The sequence below is a fragment of the Gobio gobio genome (assembly GCF_949357685.1).
Source record: "Gobio gobio genome assembly, chromosome: 1".
NCBI lineage: Eukaryota > Metazoa > Chordata > Actinopteri > Cypriniformes > Gobionidae > Gobio > Gobio gobio.
Window position 1 is genome coordinate 69,885,178 of NC_137097.1, and position 18,986 is coordinate 69,904,163.

Sequence of the window (18,986 nt, forward strand, 5' to 3'; positions counted from 1 at the left end):
GCGCTGTTCAAAAAGGTTAAGCCACGTCCGACCACTGTTAATTTTGACAGCAAATTTTGATTTAATTTTAGTCATAGTCTTTTGACCAAAATGCCATTTAGTTTTAGTCATATTTTTGTCACCTGAATTGTTTTTAGTTTTAGTCTAGTTTTAGTCGGCTAAATATCATAAGATTTTAGTCGACTAAAACTACAGTAGATTTAGTCTCCTAAAATCTAATGAGTTTAGTTTAATTGTAATACATGAAGCATTTAAGCGTTACATAACCGACTGTCACTTGAACTGACATTTTGACATCATTCTGTTTTTGACATTAAAAATACACAAAAGAGCTCAATTCACTTTTTTGTTTGTGTTTTAAAAACATCTATACAGTTTTTATAACTTTGTATTTCTGTTTATTTAGTAGGCCATATCAGGTTAAGCTAAAACTTCAAATAAGTTTGTTTATTTATTTTTTAATTTCAGTTAACATTTATTTAATTTCAAGTAATTACTTTTTTTTTAATGGTTTTAGTTAACTATTATAACCCTGATACTTTATTGAATATGTGTCAAATACTGGTCTTTCCTCCTGACTATTAATTAAATTGGAATGAAATTAAATACAGTTTATTGTGTAACCAAAAACGAATATATAATGCGTGACTTTTAATTATAAACAAGCTCGAAATACACCGGGACTCTTATTTTGAATTTTCTGCGCCTCTATTGCAGTTGTAGGAGCTCATTCAAGTTCAGATGAGGGAGATAAAATATGCATTGTTACAACCGTCTAAAACATATTACTATATAAACATCGTAAAGTAAACATTATCATTATTCATCAGCATTAGTTCATAAACCATATCCTGGCATAAATGTGCGCTATTCATTGATTGTGAGCCGCTCTGGAGCGCTGGATTGGGGATGAGCCTGTAGAGCAACAGCTCCGTGTTTTCCAGCGGTTAGATCAGCACGTTCAGATCAAATGTGCGCATCTGTTACACAGGATACCAGTTCTGACTGGATCTCTTCCCTAATCGACCCTCTCAGTTGACATTTGACAAATCATAGTTTTTGTCATTCAACACTAGTTTTTATTTAGTTATAGTCTCGTTTTCGTCGATGAAAAAGGTCGTTGACGAAAATTATGACAAAAATTATCCATCAACGAAATTAACACTGTGTCCGACGTCATCATAGCACCAGTTACGCTTTATTCCATACGTCGAATATGGTAGGTGGTCTGGCAGAAGATAGATATTTTACTTTACGTGTTAAATATGGATATTTTTCTTACAAAAGCCCATCGATTCGCTTCAGAAGGCCTTTATTAACCCCCCTCTTTATTAGGAGCCAGGACATTTTTTAATATAACTGTATTCGTCTGAAAGAAGAATGTCATATACACCTAGCAATGCTTGAGGGTGAGTAAAACATGGGCTAATTTTCATTTTTGGGGGTACTATCCCTTTAATTGCAATTACAGTTTTTCTCAGTTGCTTTGGTACATTTCTCGAATCATCCTCGACATTTGCAAAACAGTAAATGCATTTCTCAAAACAATTCGTACAAATAGCAAAACACCATGGATCACCTGCGAAAGCCAGTCTCTTGCTCAAAATCCTTAGTTCATCTCTCAAAAGTAAATATCTGTGTCAATGAACATGTCAGTGCCATCAGAATGTCATGTGAGATGGTGTTCCAGTGGGTTAAACCATGGAACTGATATGCAGAAGGTTGCTGGTTCGATCCCAGTGGTCACCACCAGTGTGTCCTTGAGCAAGGCACTTTACTCCATGTTGCTCCAGGGGGATTGTCCCTGTAATTGTCACTGTAAGTCGCTTTGGATAAAAGCGTCTGCCAAATGCGTAAATGTAAATGTCATGTCATTGTGTATGGATAAGACAGTCAAATTGCTTAGTCATGTTGTCCATATAACAGTGTACTCTGGAGGGATGTTCTGATGTAAACTATGGCTAAAGTTTTGATGACAATTATTGTCAATTGTAGGTTACACCTTAGTGTATGTGGGAGTTTGATTGCAAGAGACTGGACAAGATTCACATTTACGCTTTTACTGTTTGTACTGTAATTTGTTGATAGACCATGCCATTGTGACACAGAAAGGAAAAGACAACACTGCATAGCACAAAGAAAAAAACTAAAGTAGAAATGAGAACGTCTAATGGAAATTTATAGAAATATGCTTGATATATTATGACAACTTTTTTGCATGTAAAGTAAGGTGAACATATTTTGATTGCAGAAAAACAGGACACTCGGCCCAGCAATGAGATACTCAAATGATACTCGAAGTTTACTCAAAGATTTTTTTATTTATTTCAATACATTTAAAATATGCCCCCTCTGTATGGATAGAAAATTGTTATATTAGGGCCAGGACATGTCCTGGGAAAACAGGGCGTTTGGTCACCCTAATGTAAAGACTTATGCTATGAACTAATGCCTAAATGTTGTGGGGGGTGAGACTATTCAACAGAGACCCATTATAATACATTTTGATCAACATGAGATAAGCAATTGCTAATGTAGGAAACAGCAGATAATTATTCATAATCATTTGCATGGATGTACAAACGCATTTGCAACTTGTTCAAAGAAATGAGAAACTGCTTTTTTGATGTGCACAAGGGACACAATGATGTGAAGATTGAACAGGTAGTTTCGAGAAATTCAATTCTGATCCGAGAAATGTACCAAAGCGACTAAGAAAAACTGTAAATAAAAATGTATTTTAGTTAATATTTTTATTAAAAGTGCATAATAGTATAAGTAATAGTATGTATAATAATAGATTATATTTATACTAAGTGAAAATAGCTGTATTTTCTTAGCGATACATGTAAATAGTAGGCCTAGTTAGATGCTATATAAGCTTATAAATAGTGGCAGATACTATTTGCACCTCAGTGCTGTTGCACATTACATGGTATGCAATAATAACATAGAGTAAATTATTATATTTATTAAAATTATTAAATGGATGCCGCCTTAATGGGACAATAAAGCCCTCCCTACACCTACCGCTAACCCTAACTGATAAACACTTAATTATTAAGACACTTTATTTCCACTTTTCGAATATTTGCTTAATTTTTATTGACAATAAATGCCTTTCCGATCTGATATGTGATGGGAAACGGTAGTAGAGTGAGTTTGGCAAAAGGCGGATTCGAACTCCGGTCGATTTGCGTCAAAACTGCTGCTGTTGACAATCAAGCGTCTTCCATAATTTTGTCTGGCCCAATCAGACTTCAGTGGGCGGAGTTAGTGCAAATAGCCTCTGCCAACAAGGCGAGCTATTTGCGCTTAGTGCTCAGTCTGAAGATCTATTTATTTGACTAGTCAACAATGCTTATGGACTCCCACTGGCTGAATAAAATCCCACTCTGTGCTTCAGGTGGTAGTATATACGACACTGCAGTCACTTCCGGTGTGACTCATTGCATTCTGGGCCAAAAGCTTTACCCCCCCATTCCCTCTCCAGAGAGGTCTCCTGAATCAGCAGTACGTTTTAGGCATCATCTGGCAAATAAAAATCCATTAGTTCCCTTTTGATCCAGGAAATTGAGTGGATCATAATGGTGGAGGAGGATTTCAGAGCGAAAAGCTTGCTTTGTCCCTCAAATGAAAATATATGAAGTCACAGAAAGTCTTTTTCCATTAGTGTTTTGACAGTGGCGAGGGAAGAAGATATAAGCAGCACTTAGAGTTAATGGCTGGATGAGAATGGGAATTTGGGGACTAAAAAGTTAATATAATAACTTACGATATTGAGGCCTGGTGGCTGGAATATGTGTAAAGAGCAAGGCTTCCTGTAGTAAAGAAAAATCATGATCTCTTTAAAGCAGCATTAGGTAACTTTTCAACCTTCATAATATATTTTCAAAACTCTTGTGATGATACATCGACTTACAATAGGTTGAATGACACGTCTGCCATAGCCTGACGGGGTCTGTATCGTTTTTAATCGTACTTTTAAACTTGGGTTTCGGGTAGTAACCCGAGAAAAAAAAGAACTACAAAATTCGACTGCTTTACAGCATATACGTCACTTCCACCACCACCCCCACTTCCTTAAATTCGGACGTGTGAGCCAAACTATCATTTGTTTGTTTGCCAAATGTTATAGTCATGGCCGAAGCAGCACAGAAAAATAAGAAAGCAAAGGTTTTGTCGGAGGAAAGCAAAAAGAGGAAACGAGAAAGTGATGGGATTAAAGGCAGGACGAGGATCAACATTGGGCCAGCGTTTGCTCGTTGGCGTGAGCTGGAGGAGGAGGGGCTACATTCTTGCAAGAAAATACGTAATACATACAAAATCATATTTTAGGATACCTAACATGTCTGTGATATTGGTTTATTTGTCTTTCCTCAAGCTATAATGCAAATCGATTTTTCAAATTTGCAGATTCATCTAGGGTAGCTTGATATTATAATATTGACGATATATGGTTATTACCTACCACTCAAACATTGAACTGAAGTATCATATAGATTCTGTAAAACGGGAACCAATAGACTAGGCTACTATAATGACGCTGGCTTGTAAACGTGAGCATCGCGATCATTTGGCGTTTGAAAAAAATAAAACCCATGAAATTATATTCATACGACATGCTGAAACATATGCCACTGTACCTGGGATGAAGATATTTCACACGCGACGCAAGCAGAACACATGCATGTGAACTCCTGCAGTGTTCAGGGCTATCATGGTTGTCATGTCAACAAATGCACGTGCGATGCATCCGCTGATGTAGAATGACAGTTTACGACAGTAGTAGAGGACAATACTGTTTCACAACTGTAGGGGGAGCCCGAGAGCAAAAGTTACCTAGTGCTGCTTTAATATCTCAATTCGTTTTCCTAGACAGCTATGAGATTATAAGAGGATGGATTCATCTCCTGAGTAAAAGAGCCCAGTAATCTCACATTATTCTCCTCTGGGTTTCAAAAGAGATCTCAGTGATGGCTACAACTGTGCTCGGATTTGCATTTTAAAACGAACTCTCTCATCAAGATTTTCCTGATCCGAGAATGATATCCACTTTCACAATTTAAGACCACTATAAACAATTCACTTACTGTATGTCTTCTGAGACAAAGTTAATACTTAAGTCAAGTCAAGTCAAGTCAACTTTATTTATATAGCGCTTTTAACAATGTAGATTGTTTCAAAGCAGCTTTACAGTGTTAAACAGGAAAATAATGCAGCATAATTTTATTCAGCTGTATAGCCATTCTGGAAAAATTTCAAGTATCATACAGTGACAGTGTGGGCTTTAGATCAATAATTTGATCAGTAATTTAGTTTAAATGGTTAATTTAGTTTATTATTTAGATGTATTTCGATGTTTAGTTGAAAAATTTAGTGTCCCCAACTGAGCACGCCAAGCCAGAGGCAACAGTGGCAAGGAAACCAAAACCCCATTAGGTGACCTAATGGAGAAAAATAAACCTTGGGAGAAACCAGGCTCAGTCGGGGTGCCAGTTCTCCTCTGGCCAATTAACAAACAGCGTATTATTATTATTATTCTGGCAGTTTTACAGCTCGGAGGTCATAATAGATCAGAATATTCGAGGGACCGGGGGCAACATGCTGGAGACGGGTTTATTGAGGATGATGTTGATTAAATAATTATTAAAGTGCAATATTCGAATGATCGGAGGCAACACGCAGGAGACGGGTTTATTGAGATGCCGTGTCGATGAGGCAGTTTCAGGGGGAGTCTAATCACGGTCTCCCAGACACTTCGGGGTCCTGTGTTGGTCTTCTCTGGGCGCAGGTCCACCATCTGATCTGGATACGGCCCGGATCCAGCTGACTGCAGTAAACCTCGGGATAAAACAGAGAGACTAACATTAGCGTAGATGCCATTCTTCTGATGATGTAACGAGTACATCAGGTGTTATGGGAAGTGTTCCCGGTTCCGGCTGACCTAGTTAATGCAGCCTAACAATCATTTCATTGAAAAAGTGTTTTATGTGTATGCCACAGTAAAGAGATGTGTTTTTAGTCTAGATTTAAACTGACAGAGTGTGTCTGCTTCCCGAACAATGTTAGGAAGACTGTTCCAGAGTTTAGGTGCTAAATAGGAAAACGATCGACCGCCTGCAGTTGATTTGGATATTCTCGGTATGATCAACTGGCCAGAATTTTGAGACCGCAGTAGACGTGATGGAGTATAATATGTTAAGAGCTCGCTCAAGTATTGGGGAGCTAAACCATTTAGTGCTTTGTAAGTAATAAGTAAGATTTTAAAATTTATGCGATGTTTAATAGGCAGCCAGTGCAGTGTTGACAGAACTGGGCTAATATGGTCATACTTCCTGGTTCTAGTAAGAACTCGAGCTGCTGCGTTTTGGACCAGCTGGAGTTTATTTATTAAGCGAGCAGGGCAACCACCCAGTAGAGCATTACAATAATCTAACCTTGAGGTCATGAACGCATGAACTAACTGTTCAGCATTTTGCATTGAGAGCATGTGCCGTAATTTAGATATATTTTTAAGATGGTAGAAAGCAGTTTTACAGATGCTAGAAACGTGGCTTTCAAACGAAAGATTGGTATCAAAGAGCACACCCAGGTTCCTCACTGACGACGAGGACTTGACAGAACAGCCATCAAGTGTTAGACAGTATTCTAGGTTACTACTTGTGGAGCTTTTTTGTCCAATAATTAAAAATTCAGTTTTTTCTGAATTGAGTTGCAGGAAATTACCAGTCATCCAATGTTTTATATCAGCTATGCATTCCGTTAATCTTGTGAATTGGTAAGTTTCTTTAGGGCGTGAAGAAATATAGAGCTGAGTATCGTCAGCATAACAATGAAAACTAACGCCATGCTTCCTAATGATATCTCCCAGTGGTAGCATGTACAGGGTGAAGAGTAGCGGTCCTAGCACTGAGCCTTGCGGTACTCCATACTGAACTTGCGATCGGTGTGACATATCTTCATTTACTACTACAAACTGATAACGGTCGCATAGGTACGATTTAAACCATGATAATGCAATTCCACTAATACCTACATAATTTTCGAGTCTATTCAAAAGAATGTTGTGGTCGATAGTATCAAATGCAGCGCTAAGATCGAGTAACACTAATAGAGAGATACAGCCACGATCGGATGATAAGAGCAAATCATTTGTAACTCTGACGAGAGCAGTCTCAGTGCTATGATACGGTCTAAATCCTAACTGGAAATCCTCACAGATACCATTTCTTTCTAAAAAGGAACATAATTGTGAAGACACTGCCTTTTCAAGTATTTTTGACAGAAAGGGTAGATTTGAGATTGGTCTATAATTGACTAAATCTGTAGGATCAAGTTGCGGTTTTTTAATAAGTGGTTTAATAATTGCCAACTTAAAAGTTTTCGGTACATATCCTAATGACAAAGATGAATTAATGATATTAAGAAGAGGATCTATGACCTCTGGTAGCATCTCTTTTAATAGCCTAGTTGGTATAGGGTCGAGCATACATGTTGTCGATTTTGATGATTTAACGAGTTTAGCCAATTCTTCTTCTCCTATAGCAGTGAATGAGTGTAATTTTTCCTCAGTGACACTACAATGCTCTGTCTGATGTGATGCTGTATTAGACGGCTGCATGGTTAAACATTTTTTCCTAATATTATCAATCTTACATGTGAAGAAGTTCATAAAGTCATTACTGCTGTGCTGTTTACAATCATCAGAAGTTGAAGCTTTATTTTTGGTTAATTTAGCCACTGTATCGAATAAATACCTTGGGTTGTGTTTGTTTTCTTCCAAGAGAGTTGAGAAATAAGCAGATCTAGCAGTTTTTACAGCCTTTCTGTATGTGATCATGTGCTCTTTCCACGAATTACGAAATATCTCTAATTTTGTTTTCTTCCAGCTGCGCTCCATTTTTCTGGCTGCTGTTTTAAGGGCCCGGGTGTGCTCGTTGTACCACGGCGTTGGACTATTTTCTTTAATCTTCTTTAAGCGCAGAGGAGCAACTGTGTCTAAAGTACTGGAAAAGAGAGAGTCAATAGTTTCTGTTGCAACATCGAGTTCTTCTATACTATCTGGGATGCTGAGCAGATGAGACTGATGAGGGAGATTATTTAAAAAGCAATCTTTAGTGGCGGCAGTGATTGTCCTGCCATTTTTAAAGCGAGGGGGCGGCTTTGCAACCTTAGCTAAATTAAGTATACATGATACTAAGTAATGATCTGAGATGTCATCGCTCTGCTGCAGAATTTCAACGGTATCAACATTTATTCCATGTGACAATATTAGGTCTAAAGTATGATTATGGCGATGAGTGGCTCCTGACACGTGTTGCCTAACTCCAATAGAGTTTAGTGTGTCTTTAAATGCTAATCCCAATACGTCTTTTCCGTTGTCAACATGGATATTAAAATCACCAACAATTAGTACTTTATCTACGGCCAGTACTAACTCTGATAGAAAATCAGCAAATTCTTTGATAAAGTCTGTATTATGCCCAGGTGGCCTGTATACAGTAGCTAACACAAATGTTGAACGGGTTTTATCATGTACACTACATAGCGTTACATAAAGCACCAACACTTCGAAGGAATTATATTTGAAACTAGACTTCTGAGTAATACTGAAGATATTATTATAAATTACAGCAACCCCTCCCCCTTTACCTTTCAGACGCGGCTCATGTTTATAACAATAATCTTGGGGGGTGGACTCATTTAAGGTAATGTAGTTGTCAGGTTTTAGCCAGGTTTCTGTCAAACAGAGCACATCTAGATTATTATCTGTAATAATATCATTAACAATAAGCGCTTTTGGGGAAAGGGATCTAATATTCAGCAACCCAAGCTTTATCAATTGTTCATCTGTATTATATATTTTGTTTATTTGTTGGACGTCAATTAAATTTTTACTGTTGAATGGTTTTGATGTTTTTTTGTATTTACTAATTCGGGGAACAGACACAGTCTCTATATGATAATATCTAGGTGAAAGAGTCTCTATGTGCTGGGATTTATCTGACTCCGGTAACGTGAGACAGCTAGCAGACGGTCGGTTTAGCCAGTTTGTCTGCTTCCTGACCTGGGCCCTAGTGAGTCAAGGTTTAGCTCTAAGACTATGTGCCAGATTACTAGAGAGAAGAGCGGCACCACCCCAAGAGGGATGGATGCCATCCTTCTTCAACAGGTCAGGTCTGCCCCAAAAACTTTTCCAATTGTCTATGAACCCTATGTTATTTTGCAGACACCACTTAGACAACCAGCCATTGAGTGATGATAGTCTGCTAACTGCTAACTATCTCATCACTCCTTTTTACTTAAATGAAACTCTGTTTCAGTTATGAGTGACCTTTAGGCAATACCGTTTTCCCTCTGTGTTTGTTAGTCCACCAACAACTAAAAGTGGCTCTGATTTGCCGCTTTCTGGGATCACTTCGTAACACTTCCAGGAAAGGTTGTTGCTTCAGGGAAGCGCCATGTAAGAGACACCATGAGCTGTTGAGAACGATATCATTGTAGGCGGTTGACAGTTAAGATCTGTGGTTTAGTGCATGTCTGTCTGGATTCTATGGCTTTTTTTCCCTGCGCCTGTCTGTCTGAGTCTTGTAATCTGTCTGTCTGAACGCATAGGTACGTGGAACATGCACCTGCAGTTTGTTTTCTGCCAAAAACTGTTCTGTACACACACACACACATCCCTTTAGTTGCTGATCCAGCCATGCGGGCCACTCGGCTGACGTCCATGTTGTCAGCTAACTGAAACTAGCATAGCACTACCTGACAAAACAGACCGCTGGAAGCCACTCTTTCCTTTTGTTGCAGGCATAGCGCTCTTTCAATAAAAATGAAATGTTAAAACAATAACAACTCAAATATAATCCAGTTTTGTGTATAAATGTTTTGATTTTCTGACCAAATAATTAGTTAAGAAGAAGCTGCATTGTTTTACACTGAACATTATGGCATATAGTAGGTCACCCAGCTGTTTCATGAATACAAAATATATACGGGTATATATAGCCTACTGCATAATGCAGAAATAGCAGGCAAAGCTTGGGAGTGTGTTATCCTAAATATAGCCTGTGTGATTAATGACATGGAAGCAATGTCAGCTATGATTTTTACGTTATTTTAAACATACAGTGGTGGCCAAAAGTGATGTTCAACGTCAAGGATATGTTTGATCTGTTTAAGATTGAGTAGGTTTTTTTGAGTTGTTAAAAAACTGTTAAAGATTTTGTAATAGTTGTGATTGGAGTGATTGGAGATAATAGAACAATAAAACATGCCAAATTGTGCGGACATAATAAGAGAGAACCAATAAAATATTAAATACTTTTTTTTTTTGCATAGTAAAACCTGTAGCTAGTTAATTTAGTCAGAAAATACCGTAACCAAATTTACTGTTTTGTTTTTCCTTACTATTTAGCATATTTCAAAAATATTAAATATTTTGTATATTAACTGTGGACATCACTGTTGGCCACTACTGTACAAATGTCATGCTTATGATTTGATTTGACTGCTAAAAGTTGGAACAGTTTTAAACCAGATTTGATTACAAATGCCAAATTTCTTCTTAAACCTGCAGCAGTGAAGTTATGTGTCGACAATGTAGCATATTACTCTTTGAAATGTGTAATATTGCATAGTGTTTCACTCGGGCTGCATCCGAAATCGCCTACTGTGTAGTAGGCGAAAAACCGTATGTGATAAAATAATTATCTCCGAATTCACGGTACTCATAAAAGAGTAGGCGAAAAGTACCGGGATGACCTACTTCTTCCGGTGAGATTCTGAAGTGTGCATATGATGGACACTTTACTATCCCATGAGGCCACGGGAGAAGATTTATGAATGGCAGTGAAGCGACATAACCCGTAGGTCACGTGATAATGACAACATGGCAACAGTAGTACGTCTGAATTACATTCACACTACACATACTATGAACATAGTTCGTACTATGTAAACATACTTTTTAGTGGTCCTTGAGTCATTACTTATTCAAAATAAGTACCTACTCAAGAGAGTATGTGATTTCGGATGCAGTCGTACTGTCTAGAATGAAGTATACAGTATGAGCTGCACACAGTAAACAATACTCTAGTTTTGCATTCTGAAGCTGTTAGGTGGAAAACAAGTGTTTTTGCTGTAATTCATGTGCTAACTGTACCTCTGATTCTGCCTAACTAACATCAACCTTGTTTGTTTCTATTCTCTACCTTTAGACAAACCAGAGAACAGGAAACACCCCCAGACTTCTTCTACTTCTCTGACTTTGAGCGACACAACGCAGAGATCGCTGCATTTCATCTGGACAGGTAAGACTAAAACACCTGCAGAGAGAAAGAAGGGCTTTTCACACTTGAAATAGTTAACCCTGGGTCATTCTAAACCCCGGGTAAACGGAGTCCTGGGTTATCTTGCTTCACGTTTCACACTGGACATTCTTAAATCCTGGGTCAACGTCCGTTTTTTTCTTAGTTTCTTCTCCGGATCAGGGCTTCATAACCCCGGGTAAAAGCGGTGCTAACCCTTCTCCAGAACAGGGATTCATAACCCCGGGTAAAAGCGGTGCTAACCCTTCTCCAGAACAGGGATTCATAACCCCGGGTAAAAGCGGTGCTAACCCTTCTCCAGAACAGGGATTCATAACCCTGGGTAAAAGCGGTGCAACCCTGGGTAAAAGCGGTGCTAACCCTTCTCCAGATCAGGGTTTCATAACCAGGGTAAAAGCGGTGCTAACCCTTCTCCAGAGCAGGGTTTCATAACCCCGGGTAAAATTAATTAAGTTAAAAATAAATGCAAATGATAAACTTTAGTGACGATGCGACACTGCCTCGATTGTGCAAAGTGGCAAATCCTGTGTCAACTGTGCACTGCAGCTCGATTTTAGTGCACATGCGATGAGCTGATGTGAAGCCATTTTATTTGAGCATTTTGAAAGGGAGAGAGAGAGCGCGCGCACGCGGTGATTCACGCACGCTGTTTGTGAACTTGCTTCCCACAGAAAGTTTTCAAATGACTGCGTAAGTTATTTAATATAGAAATATGAATTGTACCTCACCTTCAGCATTATAATTATTTTACCCGCGCTGGAAAGAGAACGAGACGGTGTCGCTGCATATCATGCCCTAGCTCTCACGGCAGGTGCGGGTTTTATGTGTCGTCAGCATGCGATCGGTTCATGAGATCGGCCTTTTTGGAGACCGCCGATCAATCATCCCAAAGCGATTATCGACTGATCGAGATCGGTTTCCGATCAATCGGAGCACCCCTAGTGCTAACCCTGTTCCAGAACAGGGTTTCATTACCCTGGGTAAAAGTGATGATAACCCAGTTATAGAACAGGGTTTCATTACCCCGGGTAAAAGTGGTGCTAACCCTGTTATAGAACAGGGTTTCATTACCCCGGGTAAAAGTGGTGATAACCCAGTTATAGAACAGGGTTTCATTACCCCGGGTAAAAGTGGTGATAACCCAGTTATAGAACAGGGTTTCATTACCCCGGGTAAAAGTGGTGATAACCCAGTTATAGAACAGGGTTTCATTACCCCGGGTAAAAGTGGTGATAACCCAGTTATAGAACAGGGTTTCATTACCCCGGGTAAAAGTGGTGCTAACCCTGTTATAGAACAGGGTTTCATTACCCTGGGTAAAAGTGGTGATAACCCAGTTATAGAACAGGGTTTCATTACCCCGGGTAAAAGTGGTGATAACCCAGTTATAGAACAGGGTTTCATTACCCCGGGTAAAAGTGGTGCTAACCCTGTTATAGAACAGGGTTTCATTACCCCGGGTAAAAGTGGTGCTAACCCTGTTATAAGCCCTATTCGGACAGGATTAGTTTAACATGGGGAGGTGGGGGTAAAGTAATTTTACCTCAGGACGTCTGTAATATTAATGGCCAATTCGCACGGGATAAGACATCTCAGTAAAACTAGCAGAATTGGGAGGGGTAACTCGCTTTACGCACCAACGTAACCTCCTTGTCGTCATGTGAGTTGCTTCCTGTTTTCACGTGAGCAAACACACAATATGTGTGTGTGTGTATATATATATATATATATATATAAATAAACATAAACATTTAGGTCCAGTCTAACGATTCTGTTTGGATTGTATTGTTAATAGACACTTACCTAAAGCTAAAAGAAGTGTTGTGCCTCTAAAAAGTGCTTTCGATCTTATTGTTGCTTTAAATTGTATGCGGAAAATACTGGAGGTTTGCTACAGAGTTGTCCCACCCAGTGACGCCGCTACCACCACGCGCATCACGCGCTGCGCGTAGGGCACCAAGTGCTCCGGGGAGCACCACAAGAAAATGCTCTCTCGACCCTCCCGCGGCTCTGCAAAATTCGCGAACGCCGCCACTGCGGGCATCATAAAGTGATCGCGCTTAGGGCATCAAAGCGGCCAGCGGCGGGACTGGTCCCACCACCTACACCGAAACCGAGTGCTTCTTCAAGCGCTTCCATGCTTGCAAAACGCGCCAAAACTACTTTTAAACAGGAAATGATGGAATTTTACCGTACATTTTTACACCGGGTCTATTCGAACGGGATTAGTTTTACCCAAGGTCATTTTTCCGGACCTTTTTACAGAAGGTAAAAGTCTCCGTAATCTTTACTGACATTGTCCGTAATGATTACCGAGATGGCACATTCGGACGGGACTAAAATCACAGAGAACCTCTGGTAATAATTACTTTACCCCCACCTCCCCATGTTAAACTAATCCCGTCCGAATAGGGCTATAGAACAGGGTTTCATTACCCCAGGTAAAAGTGGTGCTAACCCTGTTATAGAACAGGGTTTCATTACCCCGGGTAAAAGTGGTGATAACCCAGTTATAGAACAGGGTTTCATTACCCCGGGTAAAAGTGGTGAAAACCCAGTTATAGAACAGGGTTTCATTACCCCGGGTAAAAGTGGTGATAACCCAGTTATAGAACAGGGTTTCATTACCCCGGGTAAAAGTGGTGATAACCCAGTTATAGAACAGGGTTTCATTACCCCGGGTAAAAGTGGTGAAAACCCAGTTATAGAACAGGGTTTCATTACCCCGGGTAAAAGTGGTGATAACCCAGTTATAGAACAGGGTTTCATTACCCTGGGTAAAAGTGGTGCTAACCCTGTTCCAGAACAGGGTTTCATAACCCCAGGTAAAAGCGGTGAAAACCCTTCTCCAGATCAGGGTTTCATAACCCCGGGTAAAAGCAGTGCTAACCCTGCTTAATGACACTGTTGACCCTTCCCTTACACCTAACCTTACCTCTATCCCACCTCAATAGCAGCACAAGAGTCTTGCAATACATGAACACAATAAATATAAGTACAATGTAACAGTATGTACAAAATAAGTGCATTGTATCAAATTATTAATTGTGAATGTTATATAGTAGTTAAAGACACTTAATATCAAGTGGTTCCACATAAATATCTGATCCAATGTTTGTGTTGCTGTATTCCTTATGTTCTTGTTTTTTCTTGTTTCTCTGTTTCAGAGACAAACTGGTACCATCTGAATAACAATTAGATCATGTGACCTTAAGCATTGCCAAGAATTTATGCTTAGCTTCCCACTGTGTTTACTTTTTGTTTACTCTGCCTTTATCTTTGTCTGACAGAAATGTTTGGAGGCGTTTAGATATGATGGGTCTGTGATTTTGTTTTAAGGTGTATGACATTAATGATAAGGCTGGAAGAGACAATATCAGATTGCCAAAAAAATTGACAATGTCATCAGTATTGTCTGAACTTTGTACTTGTATTTCTCATTATTTCCTATTTTTCCCCACATTTTTCTTAGATTTATAATTATTAGTTTGCTCAGACAAGCATCACTATTACTATTGCTTTTTGCTCATACGTATGGGTTTATGGGTTTAAAGAATATATAACCTAATAAACTAATTGTTATATTTATTTTTAAGGAACTTTGTTGCTCATTGTTCCGTGAACACAGCATGCTATAAGCCAACTTCCTAATAACAGCCTAATAGTCACAAATCTCAAGTTAAGTATTAAATCAACCATGCATAATCAACTACGACACACTCACACACTTATAGCATATCAGTAGCTGCGTTTCCATTACAGATTTGCGCAGCTGTTTTGCGCTATTATCTAAATATTGATAAAAAAAACTATTTCGAAATATTTTCAATTCGCAATTTCAATTTGCGCAATTTGAAGGGTAATGTAAACACGGCTAGTGTCAAATGCATAATTTACACCACAGCTGGTGCAACTTAAGAAGAGTAATAAAACCAACTGCCCTACTCACGTTCTTAATACAGCTGAAGTCGACGTTTTTGGGAGTGGAATAAACATAGCTTGGATCATGACTGGTGCTGCTAGCCGAGGCTCCACCACCTTCTGTCGTTGTAGCAGGTGTTTCAGGCGCCACAGGTGTCAGTTTCTTCCCTCCAGAAGCTGACGATTTGAAAAAGCTTCGTATTTCCATATTTTAATATTTTCACTTTCACGATTAATTTAAATTTAACCTAGCTAGCTAGCTTAGGCAAAACCGAGCGCACGTCACTTCGCTATAACTTTACCGAGATGCTGCCGTTAGAGCGGGTCAGCGGGAAACCCCTTTTTTGTAAACAATCAGTCAAACTTCGCGGGTGTTTTTTTAAATAAGATTATGAGTCAAATATTACACTTAAATACACACATCAATAAATATATAAATACTACACGTAAATTATTATTATTTTTTAAAATAATTTTTAAATGTAAATTTGATGGAGGGGGGGCACAGGAGCCGGCCCCCCCATAGCGCCGGGAGTGGTTTGAACCATCAGGGCTAGAAAAAAAAAAAAATCCTCATGATTCAATTGCACACCATCACATTATTTTCCGTCATGAACATTTTTCCTCCATTTTGCCGGCAAAAAGTTATTAAAGGCTTTTTGATGTCCCTTTGGTCGTCAGCCATTTTGAATTATGCCGTAAAAAGCTGTATTTTACAAACATATTCACGTATAGTTACGAAACTTGATGTGTATCATCAGCACAATGCCCTAACTCAAAAAGTTTCGAGACAGCGGAACCTTGTTGTCAAAAAATTATAAGGAAATTTCCAAAAATGTGAATAGCTTTGGATCATTTTTGTCTATTTTAATTAAACTAGTGTAAACTCAATGTTACCAATTATGCCATATTCAGTCGAAATTGCCGTCCGCCATTTTAAACTTTTTTAACTCCTCCTAGACCGTTGGTCCGATTTGACCCAAAATTGGCTCAGATTATTGTGAGACCATGCCAACAAAAATATATTAAAAGCTTTTTGATTGACCAAACCATTCGCGAATAACGCATAAACAAAATCGTTGGCTGATGATGCCAAGCTGATTCTGCAACTCTGCAACCCTTTGTCATATAGACACCAAACTTTGTCTTAATGTATTTAACAGGTACCATACACAACACAAATTTTGTGCCAGAGTTAGCTAAAGAGCACATGTCAATTCCAGTGAAGCACTGTTTTTCAGCAAATAAATCAAAATGAATAGAAACGTTAAGAAGTCCATTAGTTATTTGAAAGATATTATAGTGTAAACCCAACAATCTGGTAGTCTAAAGGCTCGTTCAAACCCCATTCAGCCAGTAGCCTTTAAGAGGAAATTCCCCTCACAGAGACGTCCAGTTTTGCTTTATTCCAGTTATTTCACTGAAAACACCTGTAGGGCTCTGATAATGCTCTGAAATGGACATGGGCAGGGGAAAAGAAACCATAACCACACACACACAAACACATCTCCACGTCTCACATTTATGACCGAGAGCACTCACACCGTTGTGATGTCAGAAAGCTAAACCAACTCTTATTATATTCCCGCACTCTGCGCATGTCACTCAAGACTTTTGGACAACGGCCTGAAAAGCACTTAGTGCGATAGAGTCGATACACCTTACGGTTACTTCGAGAGTAACAAGGTGCATGTGAGTGCAGGCAGAAGTCAGAAGAAACTCCCCGCTGACTTTAACAAGAAGCCCCACAGAGAGAGGCTTTGTGGAGTCAGGGAGCTAATTGAGCTTGTGAGACCCACTTGATTTCCTCAAGAAAGTCATTGCTGTCATGTCCGTTATGTATTTTATTTAGGAGAGAAAAAGCGCAGTATGATATGCCAATTTATTGTCAGCTGAGTGATAACGCTGAGAGGATGTTTGCTCGTGAAATACTATATTGATATTCCATTAGCGTGAGAGCATGTGGAAACAATTGAGTTTGACAAGAAACGTTGTGCTGCATGTTTACAGTACGTAAACCAATTCCAACACCCGCTTCCTCGCTGTTCTAGCTTATTTCTATAAATGTCTGTTTCTAGAATGCAGTGTTTTCACACTGGGCTCTTTGTCGCCTCCGTCCAAACTCTGACTTTGCAACTCGCGACCCCTGAGTGGTTTCACCTTAAAGGCTTGGGTTTCTGTCTCTCAGGGGCCGGGAGCCTATGCGTCGTTGGAGGTTGAATGTTGAAAGCGCTCACACCACACGATGTGATCTGTTCTCTGAGACGGCCCAGTGCACACGCAGACAAAGACTGAGAGCTGAACAAACCCTCCACCAGGGTTGTGCACCAGTCAGAGTTGAATTCTGAAAGACTTTTACATTACAATTCGATTCCTCTATTTCAATTGGAATGGCAAACAGGATGCAAGTTCAAATTGTATGTCACACAATGTGGCTGTAATGTACAGGACATGTTCGGTTCACTTAGTTTTGTGGTTGCCATGACATACACTATATATTGGCAAAAGTTTTTCCATGCGCATGAACTTTAATGATATCCCATTCTTAATCCGTATGTTTTAATGTGGAGTTGGCCCACCTTTTGCAGCTATAACAGCTTCAACTCTTCTGGGAAGGCTTTCCACTAGGGTTAGGTGTGTGTTTATGGACATTTGTGACCATTCTTCTTGAAGCAAATTTGTGAGGTCACTGATGTTGGACGAGAAGGACTGGCTCTCAGTCTCCACTCTAATTCATTCCAAAGGTGTTGAGGTCAGGACTCTGTGCAGGCCAGTCAAGTTCCTCCACACCAAACATGCTCATCCATGTCTTTATGGACCTTGCTTTGTGCACTGGGGGGCAGTCATGTTGGAACAGGAAGGGGCCGTCCCCAAACTGTTCCCACAAAGTTGGGAGCATGAAATTGTCCAAAATGTCTTGGTGTGCTGAAGCATTAAGAGGTTCTTTCACTGGAACTAAGGGGCCAAGCCCAACCCCTGAAAAACAACCCCACACCATAATCCCCCTCCACCAAATGTAACACTTGGCAAAATGCAGTCAGGCAAGTCCCGTTCTCCTGGCAACCGCCAACCCCAGACTCGTCCATCTGATTGCCATGGAAACTCATTCCATGAAGCTCTACACACTGTTCTTCAGCTAATTTGAAGGCCACATGAAGTTTGAAGGTCTGTAGCTATTGACTCTGCAGAAAGTTGGCGACTTCTGCGCACTGTGACCCTCAACATGCGCTGACCCCGCTCCGTGATTTTACGTGGCCTACCACTTCCTGGCTGAGTTGCTGTTGTTCCTAATTGCTTCCACTTTTTTATAATACCATTAACAGTTCACCGAAATTTCACAAATGGACTTATTGCACAGGTGGCAACCTATCACGGTACCATACTTGAGTTCACTGAGCTCCTGAGAGCGACCCATTCTTTCACAAATGTTTGTAGAAGCGTCTGCATGCCTAGTGCTTGATTTATACACCTGTGGCCATGGAAGTGATTGGAAAACCTGAATTTGGAGGGGTGTCCCTATACTTTTGGCATTATAGTGTATTAACTTTTGGGAACGTGATAAAAAGTCGTGGCCACAAGATCACATTAAGGGATACAAAAAACATAATTCAAATAAATAATAATCTAAGGTTGTGTTTTACTGCAAATCTTCGGTTAATGAAATTAACCTCTTTTGAATTTCTTTAAATTGAATTCTGTGAATTCCACTCCTTGTGAGGCGTGTGGCTAAATTAA

At 39.6% G+C, this 18,986-nt stretch overlaps 1 protein-coding gene across 1 annotated transcript in view; it reads left to right on the plus strand.

The window, feature by feature from the left end:
* Window positions 1–18,986, plus strand: part of fam20ca (FAM20C golgi associated secretory pathway kinase a) — a gene marked incomplete at both ends in the record, with an annotated part of 51,934 nt that overhangs the window by 15,140 nt on the left and 17,808 nt on the right. The window contains one exon of the mRNA XM_079811215.1: window positions 11,220–11,312. Within this exon, the coding sequence (XP_079667341.1) occupies window positions 11,220–11,312 (93 nt within the window). The remainder of the gene's footprint in view (window positions 1–11,219; window positions 11,313–18,986) is intronic.